The sequence below is a fragment of the Astyanax mexicanus genome, chromosome 7, assembly GCF_023375975.1.
Source record: "Astyanax mexicanus isolate ESR-SI-001 chromosome 7, AstMex3_surface, whole genome shotgun sequence".
In the NCBI taxonomy this organism is placed as follows: Eukaryota; Metazoa; Chordata; class Actinopteri; order Characiformes; family Acestrorhamphidae; genus Astyanax; species Astyanax mexicanus.
Genome location: NC_064414.1, coordinates 43,493,596 through 43,513,077, shown reverse-complemented (window position 1 = coordinate 43,513,077; position 19,482 = coordinate 43,493,596). Strand labels below are relative to the sequence as shown.

Genomic DNA, 19,482 nt, shown 5'->3' with positions numbered 1-19,482 from the left:
GAACATAGTGCTGGACACAGCAGATCACGCCAGGATTCCTTTTACTATACAGCTCTGGAAAAATTAAGAGACCACTTCAGTTTCTGAATCAGTTTTTCTGATTTTGCTATTTATAGGTATATGTTTGAGTAAAATGAACATTGCTGTTTTATTCTATAAACTAGGGACAATATTTTTTTCCAAATTCCAAATAAAAATATTGTCATTTAGAGCATTTATTTGCAGAAAATGAGAAATGGCTGAAATAACAAAAAAGATGTAGAGCTTTCAGACCTCAAATAATGCAAAGTTCAAATTCATAAAGTTTTAAGAGTTCAAAAATCAATATTTGGTGGAATAACCCTGGTGTTTATTCACAGCTTGCATGCATGTTCTCCTCCACCAGTCATACACACTGCTTTTGGATAACTTTGGATACGCCACTCCTGGTGCAAAAATTCAAGCAGTTCAGCTTGAGCAGTTTGATGGCTTGTGATCATCCATCTTCCTTTTGATTTATATTCCATAGATTTTCAATTTGGTAAAATACTCATAATTTTTAAGTGGTTTCTTATTTATTTCCAGAGCTGTATATTCAAATGAGGTCTTATGTTTGTTTGCGAGGTACCATTCACACATTAACCACACATCTGTTATATTATTGGATAAAACTATTAAATAAACTAAATAAAAATGGTTTTAGATAAACAGAAAAGAATAAAGCACATTAGCGAGAAAGCGTAAAAGTATTAAAGCAGATATGCTTTATACTGACAGATTTGTATGAAATCACAAATCAGTAGCTGTTACTGATGCTGTGATTCACATCTTTAGCTTTACATCACTTTCAGTTCATCCATCTACCGGTATTATAAAGGACAGAGCAGGAAGAGCCACCAGGTCCTCTCTCTCTCTTACTGAAGACATTAGAAATGGTTTATTGGTCTAAGAGAAGCACTGTACATGCACAGTTAAACTGCACAGCTCCCAGGAATGTCTTTGTGTCCATGCTTCAAAAACCAATCAGACAGTGACGACACACAAATGAACACCAGACAGTGACAGTGAGATGACCATGATGATCAGGCCTTGCAAAATGCACAGAGAAATGACTGTGATGTAATAGATGTTTTTGTGTTTGTTTTTTGTAAGAAACTGTATTTTTTGCATTGGTTGTCTCCTCTATGCGACTCAGAGAGAAGAAGCTTTAAGCGCTATTAGAGCTGGATTAGTTTTACCGCTGGAACTTCCTCACATTCCCACAAACCCTACCATCAGTTTATCAGCAAATTAAACTTCCCTTGATCAAATTCACAACAGTTGCATTCTAATGGCTAAAGATATTCTTACTGCAGTTCAGGTGATGCAAAATTTGAACCATTTAACAATTTGATTTCATTTTTTAGCTTTTACAATTTTCACAGTTTCCTGAACATTTTAAATTCAGGAAGTTTGCACAACATTTGTAAAGTTTCTGCAATTCAGAACGTTTAAAAAAAACGAAATTGTGATTTAAACTTTTAAAATATGTAACGTTTCTGCAATTTAGAAAGTTTTCAAAATTGAACATGTGATTCAAACTTTCCAAATTCGGAAAGTTTCGGCAATTCAAAACGTTTTAACAAGATTTGGAAATTTATTTCGATTTAAAACATTTGGATTTTTTTTTTGCATGAAATTTGGAAAGTTTATACAGTTCAGAAAGTTTTCAAAAAAACTACATATGTGATTTAAACTTTCAAAATTTGGAAAGTGTTTGAGATAATAAAAATTGGAAGTTTTGCCAATTAAAAAAAATAATATTTAGAATATTTCTGCGATTTAGAAGAAATGTGGAGAATTTTGCAATCCTAAAGGTTTTTCTTACAAAATTTTAAAGGTTTTTGCGATCCAAAAAGAAATATCGAAATTGAAATACCTTTTAAAGACCAAGCACACTGAAACTGTAGTGACCAGTGAAACAAGTCCCTGCTGAATTTATCAGCTCAGCCAGGCCCTTCATTTTTCTTCTCATGTCTAATTGAACCCCCACCAATAAATAAATAAATAAATAAATTAATTAATTAATTAATTAATTAATAAAGGACCTTGTTGGTGATGACTTTCGTTATAGAAACCCTCTCCTAGGTAAAACTGGTCCAGCTCAAACAGGGCTTCTTACCATATCTATACTCCCAACCGTCCTCTTACCTTAAACACCTTCATTCTTACGTTTCTCCATATTTGGCAAATTTCAGTGCCTTGTCACTCACATTTTTCATCAGTTTATAATGACTATTCAGTCATAGATCCACAACCTGCTAAATATATTTAGTTTTTTTCTTTTTTTTGCAAGAGAAGGCTACATGCTTCAATGAGGCTTCAGTGCCTGTTTGTGGAGTTCACTACTGATGGACCTTCACGTTGCTGAGCTCACTGACCACACTGAGGCGAAAGCTCATACTGTCTACTGGTAACTGTCTGTAGTGACCTCTATCTACTCCAGTGCAGGTGCTGCTCTGGCTACTCTGACTGCATGTGTTCTCATTTCTCTTTCCTCTAGTCTGCGGGGTTTGTGTGAGAATGCACTGGGAACCTGAACTAGTCTGAGGCATAGGCAGATTCTGAGTGAAAATGTTTCTGAAAACAGTGAGCGCTTAAAACTGATCTAACCAATAATATTAAACTGATTATGGCAAAAGAAAGTCAGTATGGCAGTACAAGCTTTTGCCCACAGCCTGAGTCTTTTCTATCTCATGATCTCTGCCCAGTTCGGTGGGAAACCTGTATTGGTTTGGTTTAAGAATGTCTGGTGAGGCAGCAGGAGGATGTATCAGATGGTTTTCTGCTCTGGTGCCTCGTGAAAGGCTGAGGTGGACTCCTCCTGGCTCTTGTCCATGCTTTGCTCTGAGGGTTTATCATCATTCGCTGTGTTGTCCTTGGGCGCTGTTACCACTGTAGAGCTGGCGTCTATACTCTCGTAGGCTTCTGAGGTCCACTGTTAAACACAAATACTAAATATTAAGGTGAATAATGTTGGAACAGCACAGAAACAAAATGAAAAAAGCTTAATAGGGATATTATTTGCCAGATAAATCACAATGGTACTCAGCATTTTAGCATTAGCAGACACGTCTGTAAGAATATAATGAATACGGTGTAGGAACTACATGGCTTGTTCCATGTTTATGTTCATATTGAGTAAAGGTTTGCTGTACATTCAGCACTTTAATTAAACATTTATTTCTCTTCTTTTCTTGTGTCAAACATAACAGTATTATCTTACTGACAGGACAAGTTAAACTGCAGTAAATCTTATTCAAAAATCTATTCAGCCCATTCTGCTGCCTGTGAAAGGGAGTTGGATTTCAGCCCAACACTGGTTCTTTTTCTTCTTTTATTGTTTAACACGTAATGATTGACTGCCTTAATATCCTGTAATTAGTCCGAACCAAGTCTAAACCATCCAAAAAAAGTGTTTTCACACAGAAAATCACCTCGAACATGATTAAGTTGATCTGAGACCACCTCTTAGTGGCCACACCAAATTTTAATCATTTGGTCTGTGGCAACCTTTACACCTGCTATTTTTAATTGGATGAAACTGAAAAGTCCAAAGGGCCGGTCTAAACATGGTAAGCATGAAAGCACAATTGGACAGGCTTTCAGTACCCGTTAAATGTTAGAAAAAGAATAAGAACTGGAAGAGAAGCTAAAATTAGCTGTAGTAGCAAATGCAGATGGTTATATCTGTCGGCAACAATGTACCGTATTTTTCACTTTATAAGGCGCACTTAAAATCCTTATAATCCAGTGCGCCTTATGCATGAATTCCACCAGTCATTTTGTAAGTAGCAGTAAAGCCACTGCTGAAGTAAAGCGTTATAAAAGAGTTTCAGTAAAGTTTCTCCAGCATCAAGCCTGGAGCAGTATTAGCATTATCCGCTAACCGCAGCGCTGGCTCTTTTGCTTAGAGGTGAGTATATCGGACTGTAGTCTGCGTGTTAACCAAGTTAAAACAAGCTACAAGGGACAAACTGCTACCCGGTAGCGCCCTGGCTTACTAGAACACTCAGGGTTCCTCAGTGTAGCACTGTCAGGCTACATTTACTAGCGCTAAGCGCTGCTGTTAATCACACTAAAATACTGGGAAAAAAATTGGAAGAGCTTTACTCACTCAAATAAACAGTTGTCAGAAGGGAAATCTGTGTAGATTAACATCCAGCGCTCGTTTCAAAAGAACTTTGAAAGAATTTTTTTTTTTTTTTTTTAAGAATTACAGTTTTGTTTACCCCCCACCCCCACAAGTGTTATACGAAAATGCAGTCATTTTTGTCACAATGAACATGTTTATTTTGTGAACTTAAACTAGAGTTCTGTCCCTGAACTTGGTTCTACTCATATTAATGCTATAATATTGACAGTTTAATGGAACCAGATTAATCTGTTCAATTATTTTTCGGGTAAAGTTGACCTGCATACACACAAACATACAAATCCTACAAAAATGTAGCAAAAACATGAATCAGTATTATTCGGTGTTTGTCCGTGCACTGTACCTGCGTGGCTCGGCTTGCAGAGCGAGCAGATGGGCCGAGGGCGATGTTAACAGAGCTGGAGGACTGCGTGTCGCTGGTGTTGCCCCCCTCAGCCGCAGACAGGCCGGAGATGACCAGGCCGCTGGAGAAGCTGCGCTTGCCGAACAGCAGGCTGAGCGTGGAGCTAGAGGACGAGGCCTGGCTGGAGCGCTGCTGACCGGCAGGCAGAGGACCCGCTGTAGACAGACGGGGAACCTGCGAGAAGACTGAGGCGATAGAGGAGGTGTTGAAGGACAGCTGACTGTTGGAGAGACGCTGCATCAGCCCGGGTCCCCCGGCACCAGAGCCGTGCTGGCTGTCCAGGATGGGCCCCGAATGGCTGGTGACAGGGGGCCGCTGGCCTTGAGGCTGAACTGAACGACTGCGGTACTCCCGCCGGCCTGCAGGAAGAGACAAGACACACAGAGAGGACAGGAGGTCTTAACCATGATTTCTCTGTGTAAAAGACCTCTGTAAAAACATTTAAAGTTATCTGTGCTATTAATAATTGTTATTTTACGCAGTGTTATATATACAACGTAAATATGACACATCTAAAAGTATTATGAAATGCTTTCTCCAATAGGTCATTGCTTCAGTTAGTTAGTATCCCAAATAGTCCATAAATATCAAATATAATACATGATCTATTGACCTGCTTTATCTTCTAATTTAAAATAAATGGCAAAATAAATATTGCAAATTACTCCTTATGTGATTAAGAATAAATAAAAGCAATTTGATTCATTTATAGCATCATTAATAGTCACTGTTAGTAACATGACAACACAGGATAAAAACATTTTGGTAAATTTAAGCAAGAAAATTTAACCAGTGACTCCAACAAATATTGATTATTAAATATTAAACATTTGAATGAGAGCATTTAGTTTACTAAAATAACTCATATCTATATATTTGTACTTGTATTTCATAGAATTATGTAGCATAATACTATCTGTAAATTCTTTTAGATTTACATAAAAACATGTCAAACTGTTCCTTTGAGCAACAAAACACAAGTTATGTTACTTAATAAAGAACAGAAACATTAATTTGACATTAATTGTTGGTTTTAAATCATTCATATCTTGGTGACATTTGTAAAATATCTATTTTTATGAGGAAAAGTTACATTGTAACAGTGAAAACTTAAAGAAATCTGTATTTTAAATCTATTATTTTATGTGTCTTAAAAAAAAATACCACATTTATTTCAAAAGCATACATTGTGTAATCTCTATGTGACTGCATGTACTGAACTGTGACCTCTGTATACTATGTCTGGTACATCCCTAATATACTGTAAATGCCTGTTATTAGTAATATTTTATCAAATTATTTGCCTCAGGATTGTATCACCCTGTTTTAAATGCAATATTATCTAGATGCAAGGAAATTGGCTAAAAGATTATACTAATTACTCTCTCACTTTAATATAATGCAATAACTTGCAGCAAAAGCGATTCCTGTCTTGTAAATCTCAGTGTACATCTTGTTTTCAGTGCTAGTGATAGGCAGCTGCAGTGGGCAGTCTTACCGGAGCTGTGGTGTCTGCCGTGCGAGCTCCGTGGCCGGCCCTGGTGCACACTAGCACTTTGAGAGGTGATGGAGTTGTGGTTCTGACTGACGGAGGATCCGCCACAGTCCACATCCTCCATGTTCACTCCACTGTTACAGCTGGTCAGATTGTCCTTCCTGACACTGAGAGAGGAGACAGAAAGAATAATGAAAGAATGAGTCTTTTAGTTATCTGTCTGTGCTAATTATACTGGTAGTTGTGGGTAATCCAGTGTAATCCATTCCTGTGATGGATTCTGTATTCTGGACTGGGTTACCCTCTACCACCACTCTGCATACTTACCGGAGCCACCTGGAGAAGAGCCAGGTGCGGATGCTCTGCAGGCTGAGGGGTCCACCCCAGATGTTCCTCATCTGTTGGTGTGTGCCCATGTAGGATGTAATAAGCGGAGAGACGAACATGGGGTATCCCAGCGGCTGATCGCAGGAGGAGTTGATCATGTTGCGCAGAGCCTGCTTGGAGTTCTGGATGCTGCCGCGCTCCGGGTTGCGATTTCGCAGGAAAATCAGCTCCTGCTGCTGTCCGGCCCACAGCCCACGCACACACTCTTTATTGATCTGCGGGAGAAACACGAGGAGAGTTAAGCAGAGTTCAATTACACCCATTTACTCTAATGCATTGCTTTGTGTTTGCAAACATGAACCTGCACAACACATTATACACATTATATAGGTTATTCAGACCTGTTGGAAAACTGTTTATTTTTTATTAACTATTTTCAATGGCTGGAAAATGGATTTATTTCAAAAATGAATATTTTGTTGTTGATACTGGAGAGAAGCTTATCACCTATATTCTCTGCTAAACTAATGTCTCATACGGAACCCCCAAGTTGACATCTTGTAAAAAAATAAATAAATAATGTGTGGCCACGCCTTATTAAGGCATTGGAAAAGTTTGCTTTTCTGTAAGTTAATGCCCATGAACAAACTGAATATTACATCAGAGCTCCTTTAATCCAAGGATAATCTTTTGTAAGAAATTGGATTGTGCTGGAATTAATCGTTTTTTTTTTTTTCGAATGAATTATGGTGATATTTTGGAGTCTCTTGCAGTAAGAAGTGTCATAATTAAAAAAAAAGACACTTAATTCTCATACTAAGAGCTGGTTGGCTCAGACCCAGACAGTATGCAGACCTGTTTACCTTCCTCAGGCACTCATATTGTGCACAACCACTAAGAGCTGCTTGCTTTGTTAGCTATGAAACAAAAGGACCTTTTGGCCACGCCTTAATGGCTACGAATTCATAAACTCGTTCCCACGTTTTAATAAGTCGTGGCCACGCTTTAATGATCTTATTCCCACGCCTTAATTATCTCCTTCCCATGCATTTTTTTACATGATGTCATGATTTTACATAAGGGCAATCTAAAAAAAAAAAGAACAGACAGAATCTGATAACAGCCTTGCCTTGATGACTTTAAAGCTGAGGTAGCGTTTGTAGAGCATGATTATTTTGTACTCGTCCGTCCCGTCGTCCACCATGTGGCGCAGAGTGAGCAGAGTGTCTCGGCTGGACAGTACCGCTCTACGCCATGCGGGGTCGCTCTCATCACAGATCACCAGAGTGCTCCTGTACGTGCTGATAGCCTCATACAGCACAGCCGGCTCCTCCGTCTCCTCCAGGCTGGTGAAGTGGTCCTGTAATCGATAAGCAGAATATATTCTTCTTCAGAAATGCAGAATTACAATATATTACAGAAGACAACAACATCTGTACTGTACACGATGATCAAAACATCTATCAAAATGACAGCTCCTGAAAAAATTAAGAGAGCACTTGAGTTTCTGAATCCGTTTCTCCGATTTTGCTATTTATAGGTATATGTTTAAGTAATATTAAAATTGTTATTTTATTCTATAAACTACAGACATTTATCCAAAAAATCCAAATAAAAATATTGTCATTTAGAGCATTTATTTGCAGAAAATGAGAAATAATGCTGAAATAACAAAAAAGATGTAGAGCTTTCAGACCTCAAATAATGCAAAAAAAACAAGTTCATATTCATAAAGTTTTAAGAGTTCAGAAATCAATATTTGGTGGAATAATCCTGGTTTTTAATCACAGTTTTCATGCATCTTGGCATGTTCTCCTTCACCAGTCTTACACACTGATTTAGGATAACTTTATGTCACTCCTGGTGCAAAAATTCAAGCAGTTCAGTTTGGTTTGATGGCTTGTGATCATCCATCTTCCTCTTGATTATATTCCTGAGATTTTCAATTTGGTAAAATAAAAAAAATCTCTTATTTTCTTCCAGAGTTGTAACATTCTATAACAATATGACAACATAATTTCTCTGTACTTGAGTATCCTCATTTCACTCTGTTCTTTAAATGGTCAAGATTCCACGGGACCCACAAAAATCAGGTATTATTTGTGTGGTGGGTCATTCTCAGTGCTGCAGTGACACTGAAATGGTGGTGGTGGTGTGTTGCTGTATGTTGCACTGGTGCGAGTGGATCAGACACAGCAGTGCTGCTGGAGTTTTTAAACACCTCAGCATCCTGTGGGTCTACAGATTCAGAGCTTTTGAACACAGGGTTTAAAAGCCCCAGCAGCACTGCTGCATCTGATCCACTGATCCAAGGCTGACAAAATGAATAATGGGTGTAGAAACAAGGAATGGTCATAATGTTATGCATAATCTGTGTATGTTTTTAACACCACAGCATGTTTCCGACCTATAATTAAGCAGGTTTATTTGTTAATCACCATCAGAGCAACAGGTTGGCAGATATTAGCATGAAACAAATTTTCACATATGTGTAGTGCCAGTGACAGTCCAATTAGCAGTGTTGATGAATCTGATGTAATTAAACACTTGTATCACATGTATCTAGAAAAAGGTCTGATTAGCAGTTTCGGATGTTGTAATGCTTTTTGATTTCCTCTCCTCTCCTCCTAATAGAACATCACACAGTGTTCCTCCAGCACTTTCAGAGAGCGGTCCTATACCTGATGAAGCTTCAGACTCATCCGGACAGCAGGTGCCACAACCTTCTGCAGCATATCCATGTCAGCAAAAACCCACTCATCCTTAGTCGCGATGCGGAAATCTCCTTTAAACAAGGTGTTAAAGCCGAAGAGGAAAGACTCCAAACTAAAAATGAAACCAAAACGAGAAATTATTAAACATCCAACATAAACCATTATATACTGTAATCACTTAAATATAATGAGGTCGTAATTTTAATGTATATCATGACTTTACAAAAAACTTGTTTCTTAAAACAACAAGTTTACAGGAGAAAGAAAATACCTTCTTAATTTTTTAATAGAAGTGAGTTTGTTTACAGCTCTGGAAAAAAAATATGAGACCACTTAAAATGATGAGTTTCTTTAATTTTACAGAATTAAAAACCTCTGAAATATAATCAAGAGGAAGATGGATAATCACAAGCTATAAACCAAGCTAAACTGCTAGAATTCTGCACCAGGAGGAAAGGCATAAAGTTATCCAAAAGCAGTGTGTAAGACTGGTGGAGGAGAACATGCAAAGATGCATAAAAAACTGATTTAAAACCAGGTTCATTCAACCAAATATTGATTTCTGAACTCCTAAACTTTATAAATATGAACTTGTTTTCTTTGCATTATTTGAGGTCTGAAAGCTCTGCAACTTTTTTTGTTATTTCAGCCATTTCTCCTTTTCTGCAAATACATTCTTCAAATGACAATATTTTGATTTGGAATTTGGGAGAAATGTTTTCTGTAGTTCATAGAATAAAACAACAACGTTCATTTTACTCAAACATACTAACTAAAATGTGGTCTATTTTTTTCCAGAGCTGTGTATGCACTCAATAACAGCATCATAATAATATTTCTACAGTAATATGATTATCCGTGGTCATGTATACACCCTACTCCAATTTCATACATAGATCAAACAAAGGCATATAGAAAAAAAGAGCATATTAATACGAAGATGCATATTTGTCGGTAAAATGGGTCCATGTCTACAAAAGGCTGCTGCTTGAAGTTTAAAGTCACACCATTCTGTGACATTATTGACTGATTGCTGTCAATTCAAATCTGATAATTGCTTATTATCTGTTTACTCAAGTGGATGTAACCGCATATATTTTTCTGCAGTCATTAGATTACTAAGTGCATATAAACACACTTAATATTTTATTTTGATCGATTTGAAAATAAAAATGCTTGAAAGCATCACAAATGTACCTGTTGGACATGTTATGCGATGCTGTGCCAAGCGAACGCCTGCCCAGCACAGCGAGAGCAAAACACAGAGTGACCAGAGGAGAGTCCTCATCACTGTCCACTGGCTGAAAACAAAGAACAGAGGATTTACTTCACTGTATACAGCAAATACAAAATACAATGTTTAACCTTAGCGTTACACAGATACATTTACTGTAAACTGTAAACTCAGACCATCTTAAATAGATAAAGTAACTGCTTACAGGCTACTTCCTCTTTAAGTCAAAGTTAAGTTCCTTACATACTATCTCCAAAAATCAGAATATCATTGAAAAGTTACTTTATTTATGTTACTTAATTCAGTTCAAAATGTGAAACTAGATATATTACACACAGAGTGATCCCAAAAATCAGTGTCTCAGAAAATGTGAATATTATATAAGATTAATTGGTACTGTTGACAGTGTGCCAAGTACTGCTGAAGAATGAAATCGGCATCTCTGTAAAAGTTGTCAGCAGAGGGAAGCATGAAGTGCTGTAAGATTTTGTGAGAAATTACTGCACTGACTTTGGACTTGATAATAAAACACAGTGAATCAACACCAGCAGATAATATGACTCTCCAAACCATCACTGATCATCAGTAAATTTTACATTTCATTTGTAAATCAAGGGAGCAGATTCTGGAGGAAGAGTGGAGAAACACACAGTCCAAGCTGCTTGAGGTCTTGTGTGAAGTTTCCACCAATCAGTGATGGTTTGGAGAGACATGACATCTGCTGGTGTTGATCCACTGTGTTTTATTATCAAGTCTAAAGTCAGTGCAGTTTTGTTGTCCCTGGAAATCTTACAGCACTTCATGGTTTTCCCTCTGCTGACAACGTTTATGGAGATGTGGATTTAATTTTCCAACAGGACTTGGCACACTGCCCACATTGCCAAAAGTACCAATTGGTCTTACATGATATTTACATTTTCTGAAACACTGATTCTTGGGTTTGTATAGGTTGTAGGCCATAACCATCAAAAATAAAAGAAACTGATGCTTAAAGTAAAGCACTCTGTGTGTAATACATCTATATAATATATTATATATAGAGTTTCACATTTTGAACTGAATTACTGAAATAAAGTAACTTTTCAATGATATTCTATTTTTTTCAGAAATCAAACAGTGCTTGGAGTCATGATGTGCCTGTATGCGTTGGCGTTTGGTCTCAGCACCAGTGGTCCATTATAAACACTGGTTTTAAAAATATGATATGTACCAAAAGAAGAATAACATTTTTTTTTGTTTAAAGTGAACAAAACATCCTCTCACTTCTTCCATTTTGCCGGCACAGTATTGAATCCACTCTAGGTAGACATTGCAGTAGCTGGCTCTGGTGACGCCCTGCAGACAGTGAACGTAATCCTCGTCGATCTTCACGCTGAACACAGCTGGGTCCCTCTCTATGTGGTGCCATTTACTGTAGGGCTGCAGGGCTTCCAGCATGGCCTGCTCTTTAAGCCACGTCTGCAGCTTTGGGTTGATCACCAGATAGTAGGTGATGCTCTGAAGATAGAAATAATAAAACAGGGAGGAATTAGGCAGTGTGCTGGATGTGGGAAAGAATGCAATTTTTTTCTTTATTCCAAAATATAAATTATCTAAACTTATTTTTTTCCTAATGATATAAAAAATTTACCTTCCATATGATAAACAAGAAAAAAATGAATAAAACATTCAATATTAATTAAGTACATAACACATGGTCATGCACGATGAGAATATATCTTATTAAGTAATATTATACCACAGTTAGTTCCAACCCTGCAATGTGATTGGCTGAGAGGTGTTTCATGATTGCCATTATCAGCCGGTAATGCACTGCAACTGAAGCACTCCATGTATTACTCCGCCACATACAGGTACCATAGCAACGATGCAGCGCTTACAAGCCAAACAGAGCAGCAATGGAACTTTTTAACTCTCAGAGAATTTCTAATCAAACAGATCATATTTATTCGTCCTCTTTAATTTAAAATCTTTCAATAAACTGCGATAATGGAACTGTGGTATAATCGCAGAGAGTTAGCCCAGGTCAATGACATACTTTAATAGGAGGTCTAATTAAACAGTACAGTGATTTTCTTCTGTCAGTTCCTTCAGGCTGATGCTAGTTTCAAACCTCAAATTATTACATTGTACTCTGCAATGTGATTGGCTGAGAGGTGTTTCATGAGTGCCGTTATCAGCTGGTAATGCACTGTATCCGAAGCACTCCATGTATTACTCCCCCACATACAGGTAACCTAGCAACGATGCAGCACTTACAAGCCAAACAGCTCAGCTACAAACAGAGCAGCAATGGAACTATTTTAATTTGCACAGTGTTTATAACCAAAGAGATCATATTTTTTCGTCCTCTTTAATTTAAAATCTTTCAATAAACTGCGATAATGGAACTGTGGTATAATCGCACTGCTGTGTCAATATTACATGTTATAGCACTACTTCTCGTGTATTACTGCTTATTGAAATACTTCATTATATAAGGGGTCAAAGCACAAATAAGGGCACATAGTGTCACTGACGCAAAGCACCAAAAACTATTTGAGTATGGTGGAGAGCTTTCAGCCTGCCAAATGTGGGTCAGTGACAGACAGACTGGCAGAGAGTTAACCCAGGTCAATGACATACTTTAATAGGAGGTCTGATTAAACAGTACAGTGATTTTCTTCTGTCAGTTCCTTCAGGTTGGTGCTAGTTTCAGACCTCAAATTATTACATTGTAATTTTTTGTACCTTTTCAAAGAACAGGCAAACTATTAATGTATGTCCTACAGAAGTTCTACAGGAGTTCTGTAGCCACAGTTCTGAGCACAGTGTTGAGCAGAGATGATATTTCCCCTATTACAAGTAAGTGGTCATTTGAGGTCAAACTGGTACCATAATGTTCCTTTAACATTAGAGTCAAGATTTAAAAAAACTATACCTTCAGGTAGTAAGTGATGAGCAGCTTGCGCAGGTCGTAGACCTGCAGCATGGTAGCAGCGTTGTTCTCGCTGATGCTGTAGCCCTCCAGCAGGTACTTGGTGGTGGTGACCTCCCATGCCAGCCAGCGCAGGTTGAAAGCAGCATTGCAGGAGAGCAGGTGAGGCAAGTGACCCGGCTCACAGCAGCAGCAACCATCATCCTCCTCCACCCCCTCAGTGATGGCCTCCACCTCTCTCTGCTGACAGTACGTCCCTGACAAAGACATACAGGGAGAAACAGACAGAGAAAAATAGAGAAACAAGCATGTTATGAACTTTAAAGGTCCATGCCAAATGTCATGGGACAGGAACTATACGTGTGTGACTTCTGCCAGATTTAACTGTCTAATGGCAAAGACAATTCTAGCCAAACACCGCTGTTCACCATCATTACCAGCCTCTGCACTGTCTACTGTGGTTGGAAACTGGTTATGAATGCAATGACAAACTGTGTGAGCACCCCTTTAGTTTCTGTGATGGTCAATGCAGGAAAGTACAACAACCCCTCCCACTAGGTACTGACAGTAGCATATAACCAGACTGGAACATGTTCAGCAGTATCCATGCATGCTAGCTGTTCACTGTCTTTAACACTACAACGGATAAACCTATCCTTTAAATTTGACAATATTTGTTTAATTTCATGTCCTTTTCACGTTTAGTTTATTTAACTAAACTGAGTTTTATACGATTATATTTGTAGTTGCGCTTTGTCTGAATGTGATAGAGTCCATTTTGCTTGATGCCCCCAAATGCCTTGAAACAGCCTTGGGATGGTAATAAGATCTTTTATGGCATATTCCCAGTTCACATCACACTGTGGTTCAAGGAATGGCAAATGCCCTCACAGCTTCGGTCCCATCTGTCTGGTACCCACTATCAGGCCTCATTCCAACTCTGATAATTTAGGTCACCTTGCCGTTAACGCATTAGACAATGTTTAACATCCCTCACAAGATAATACCTCACAATTTATACAGGTGTTGGTGTTTCCAAGCTATCCTCTGAGGTCTGATCATTCTGCTATCCTATGACTTTTGGTATATATATCACATAGTACATGATACAGTGTCAAAAATTACATAAGCAACTTTATGGTTTTAATCCGAGTGTGTAGTAATGCAGCAAGCTTTTATTTACTTAACATTACTTATTAGCTGCTTTAGCTTGTAACTTGAAGCAAAGTTCTAACACCAAATTATGTCTTGGCCACATGATTTATTGTATTTCCATTGAATTTTTCATTTAAATTCTTAAATTATCAATAAAAATTCACATTGTTGTTTGCTGTACAGTGCTCTGGAATGCAGTTCTTACCCCTGAACTCCAGCCCCCTCAGCTGGAAGGTGATGAGGCCGTTGCCCACCTCGATGATGTGCACGAGGGCGTTGAGGTAGTCTGAGGCCAGGATGAAGCAGTCCCCCGTGCTGTAGTTCCCCCAGCGGCCCAGCATCAGATCCCCACACAGAGAGTGCTGCAGCGAACGCGTCAGATACTCGTAGAAGATGGAGTTTAGGTTGTTGTCGTCACATCCTGACAAAAAAGGACATATAATATTATATTATATATTTTGCAATATTTTGAGGTCACAGTGTTTTACTGAATGTGAGTGACTCGATATCGAGGATGCATGGAATAGAAATCTGTATTTACCTTGGCATAGTTAAATAATGAGTTAAAAATCAAAATCACAGCTCACATAAGTAAAGGGGAGCTGTAAACGAGCCAATTCTGTTATGTAAGGGTTTTGGCTAATTTACTTATACTTATTTCACTAGCTGTTTATAAAGGGATAAATGCAACTACTTCAGATGAATATGGAAGCAATTAGAAAAAGCAAGAAGCAAATAACTGTAATGCATGTGTAGAGCAACTCTAAAGTTTAGCAAAAGCCAAAAGAAGAGGCTAAAAGCTACAATTTCGTCAGCTAAAAAACCCAAAATTGGAATAACTTTAAGGAGTTTGCTATTACCATATTTTTCAAAATTTGCAAAATGTTTATTTGGGTGAGTAAGGTGCTTCAGTTTATTTCAGTAAGCATAGATTTTCAATATTTTCAACAGTGCGGTTAGCAGCAGTGGTTAGCACTAGTAAATACCGCCCGACTCCACTACACTGAGGAATCCTGAGTGTTCCAGTAACCCAGGGCACTATCAGCTAGCGGTTCATCCCACATAGCTTGTTTTAACACCGTAAACAGTCAGGTAACAGTCCAAGCTACTCACCACTGAACGGCAAAAGAGCTAGCACTGCGGTAGCGGCTAATGCTAATACTGCTCCAGCCTTAGTGCTGTAGAAACTTACTTAAAACTCCTGTATAACACTGTACTTCAGCAGAGTGACATTACTGCTCCTTACAACCTGACTGTTAAAATTCATACATAAGATGCGCCGCATTATAAGCCACACTAAAGTAAAGGATTTTAAGTGCCCCTTATAGTGTGAAAAACACAATTTGTTTCTGTTACAGTGCTTAGCTAGACTAGGCTATGTAAATCAACCACTCATTTTTTCAGAGATATTTGTAAAAGGAACATTGATATCAGCAAAACAAATTCTTAATAATACATGTTTTTAAAATTAAATCAGGAATTTAGTTTAAAGATTCTGAGCCTTATTTTTATTATATATATGTTTGCGCAAGTCATAAAACACTGTAATATTACTCACCAGTCTCCTTGTCAACCTGGGACACAAGTCTGCTGTTGGAGTTGTCAACGCGTTTTGTGCTGCAAACAACAAAATAGAAGAAACGGCTCATAAATGTTTTACAATTTCACTATATAAATATGATTTAAAACAGGACTGAGCTGTATTTTGGCTTGAATCTGCATCAATAAATCCATTGGTAAGTGTCTCGCTTAGACTGTGTTATTTTAGCTGCATGACCTCATAGCTAAAAATATCTTCATCAACATTTAATAATAAACCCAGACACACTGTCTGTCCCCCGTGTATCCGAGGAACATCCTACAAATTTATATAAAGCTCCACATCATCCCAGCCTTTTACAAAGCATCAACAAATAGAGGTCTCTGCACTGTCACTCGGGTGCACAGCAAGCTAACAGACATCCTTCATGCATATTTCATAACTCTTACTTATAGTTCCTCTCCCAGAACTTGACGGGCCGTGGGTAGGAGGTGATGAAGATGGCACTGCCGAGGAATGGGCTCAGTGGCGTGTAGAAGAGTGTGGTGATCAACGTCTGCAGCAGCAGCATGGCAGAATCTGAACTCCGTTAAGGATTAAAAAACACTTCTCTGCTAATGTGAAAGAGGTAATGAGGAAGAACGATGCTAATGATCTGAGGCATCTTCTGAAATAACAAAATCAGAAAAATATGAAAACTTCTGATGATGGAAAATAATGCATAACTCTGCTGTATTCTTACAGACTGTACATAGCTACTGCCAGCCACTAGTATTCTTTTATTTAGTCATACTTTTGTCAAACAATTTTTTAATTCGTATAGTCATATTTAACTACATAGTGTGTAACTATAAAATGTAATATATTATCACATAATGAATAGTTAAATATGTATTTACACTATCAAGTGCTGAATACTATGAGTACAGATAATCCTTCAGAATTTAAAAATAAAAAAAACACTAATTGGCAACGGGGATAGAGCTATTCTATTTCAAGAATGCTCATTATCTATTAAATTAATCTCTATTGAGTTTACTATAACTAAAAGCCAATATTGTCGTATCAGTAGGTGATTATAGGTGATACATTACTCAGCTCCATGGCATAAAAAAAAATCATTTACAGAGACATTGCAAAATGTAAATTGATCCTGACATGTTACCTCAGGAAATTGCTTGGGAACACCTATAACTAAGTTGCAAGGTGTTATCTTGTGAGTGAGATTAAACACTGGACAGAGTTAGGGGTGATATATTGTGATATATCAATTCTTTTTGTAATGTATCTTGTTGTATCGTACTGTATCGATATGTGGTGTTCAAATATTGATATTTTATCAAAACATAGGTTCTCTAAACTCAAACTGCTTTATTACCCCACATGGTGAAGGAGATTCAGTGAAACTGACATAAATAAATCCATAATTGCTGGTCATAATTGCTTATTTTGAAGTATTTTATCCTCTTCAGTATTATTATTTCATCCTCTTTTAGAATCAAAGTAAATTTATGTGGTTATTTCAAGTATTGTAAATGACATGGTTACAGACTATGAATAATTGCAGCTGAGCACAGACAGTAAAGATACGTGGGACAGCGAAGGGCTGAGCAAAGGCGTGAAATGCACTCCCCCATGCTATCTGCCAGGGAGCTATATACACCATGATGAAGTGCAGCTTGTGGAGAAGATCCCAGAGCTGGAAAGAAAGCAAAAATCCCCTGTGATTCACTGTAACAATGTACAACTGATTCATTCATAATACTCTGAACTGGCACTGCTACAGCGGGTATGCTAATATTACTTGGCAGCTAATAGTAAAAAATAGTAAAATATATAAATATATTCCTATAATACTATTTTATTTACTTTTTTAATTATGTATACCCTGCTGAACAAAATGTAAGCTTATTCACAATCACTATGATTATCATAGTGGCCATCTCCGGCCACTAGAGGGTAGTCTCACGCCAACATAGGAGCCAATCAATTACCCCTCTGGGTGAAACTTTACAAGTTAATCATGGGTGGGTACGCTGATCACTCTGGCCAACTAGAGTATACATACTAGTTAAATATCTTGATCAAGCTGGTCATGCTGTTGGACTCTGTATTCCATCAAACTCAAAGTAAAAAACACTGCTGGTCAGCTAATGCAACCATTGCAAACATGGTTAACAGTACAGGGTATGTTTTTAACTGGATACACAGCTTTTTAACCACTTTGACTAGAGGTTGGTTTAAAAAATAGTTTTTTCCATCAAAATCAATCGTCATTTAAATGATTAGATATCGTTTCGAAGACCGATCTTTAAAATGAACCTATTTTTCCTGGGTGTCAACATCATCCATCTGCAGAGCCGTTTTATTTCTTACTCAGTATTACTAAAGCCTGCTAGAATAGCTAAACAAGAGGTGTCAGTAAATTTATGATATCTTACTCAAATTTAGCAGATCAAGTTAGCATTTTACCCAAGTTGTCTCGGGTCACAAGCAGTTGCAAAACACGGCATAGTTTTAGAGTGTTAGTGACATTTTAGCATTATTTTTTTCTCTCATTCAATGTTATTGAAACCTGATAGACTAGTTACACAAGATTAATCAAATTTTTTATATTTTGGATTTAGTTAGCAAACAAGTTAGCATTTTCCCCCTTACTAGTTTACTGTTCCACCTTAAATGTAGCGTCTTATTCATAGTATAAGAAAATAAATCCAAACTTTTTTATAATTAATTCAAAGCCTTTTTAAAGTTTTTTTTCTAAAACTGAAGTTGTGTAAGGATTAAAAGCCAAGTGATTGTTTACATTACATGTACACTGTTGTTGTGTTATTTAATTACACTTTAAATAATAATAAAAAAACAATAATGCAATTCTCGGTTGCATCGAATTGAAACAACTCAATTTAAATCTGAAATTGAATCAAATTAAGATCAATTCTATACATTAGTGGTGAAAGTCATTCCTAACCTTTACCAGCAGAAACTGGTCTTGTACTGGATCTATCAGCATGTAGATGACATTAACTAATGCCCCTGTGATTCTCTATATTAATATCCATATTAGGATATCAGTGCTGGGTGAGCTCACCTTGTGGAAGACTATGGACATGAGGAAGAAGTTCAGCAAGAAGGTTTCGGACGCACTGCTGTAGTCGAACTCGAAGAAGATGATGGTGAAGATGAGTGTAAGGAACTGGTAGCTGGGATTGCAGAAGGAAGTGCGAAGGAGCTTCATCCCAGCAACTGTCATCAACAAGACATCACAGCTGGAGCGAGACACAGACACCTGAGCCACTCAGGTGTAGGAGCAAGACACAGCCAAGCAAAGCACAGAGGCATCAGGAGGGGAGGGAGCCTCTGACACAAGAGCTAATGGTAAGAATGCTAAAATGCTACTGCTACACCAACATCAAAACATATCTGTCTATCTGTCTTTTGAAGATACAGATTAACAAATAAACTACAGCTGCACTATAATAATTGATTTCCCGGCTTTCCATAATGTCTGTTTTTGGGTATT

At 37.6% G+C, this 19,482-nt stretch overlaps 1 protein-coding gene across 1 annotated transcript in view; it reads right to left on the bottom strand.

The window, feature by feature from the left end:
* Positions 1–528: 528 nt before the first annotated feature.
* The window catches only part of pcnx2 (pecanex 2), a 38,952-nt gene continuing 19,998 nt past the window's right edge, over positions 529–19,482 (bottom strand). Inside the window, exons 21-34 of the mRNA XM_007256079.4 lie at positions 19,051–19,228; positions 17,550–17,658; positions 16,409–16,538; positions 15,978–16,036; positions 14,625–14,840; positions 13,268–13,521; positions 11,611–11,844; positions 10,311–10,414; positions 9,081–9,225; positions 7,529–7,759; positions 6,400–6,674; positions 6,076–6,239; positions 4,518–4,936; positions 529–2,956 (exon numbers count right to left, since the gene is read on the bottom strand). Coding sequence (XP_007256141.3) covers positions 2,792–2,956; positions 4,518–4,936; positions 6,076–6,239; positions 6,400–6,674; positions 7,529–7,759; positions 9,081–9,225; positions 10,311–10,414; positions 11,611–11,844; positions 13,268–13,521; positions 14,625–14,840; positions 15,978–16,036; positions 16,409–16,538; positions 17,550–17,658; positions 19,051–19,228 — 2,683 coding nt within the window. The 3' untranslated portion in view covers positions 529–2,791. The remainder of the gene's footprint in view (positions 2,957–4,517; positions 4,937–6,075; positions 6,240–6,399; positions 6,675–7,528; positions 7,760–9,080; positions 9,226–10,310; positions 10,415–11,610; positions 11,845–13,267; positions 13,522–14,624; positions 14,841–15,977; positions 16,037–16,408; positions 16,539–17,549; positions 17,659–19,050; positions 19,229–19,482) is intronic.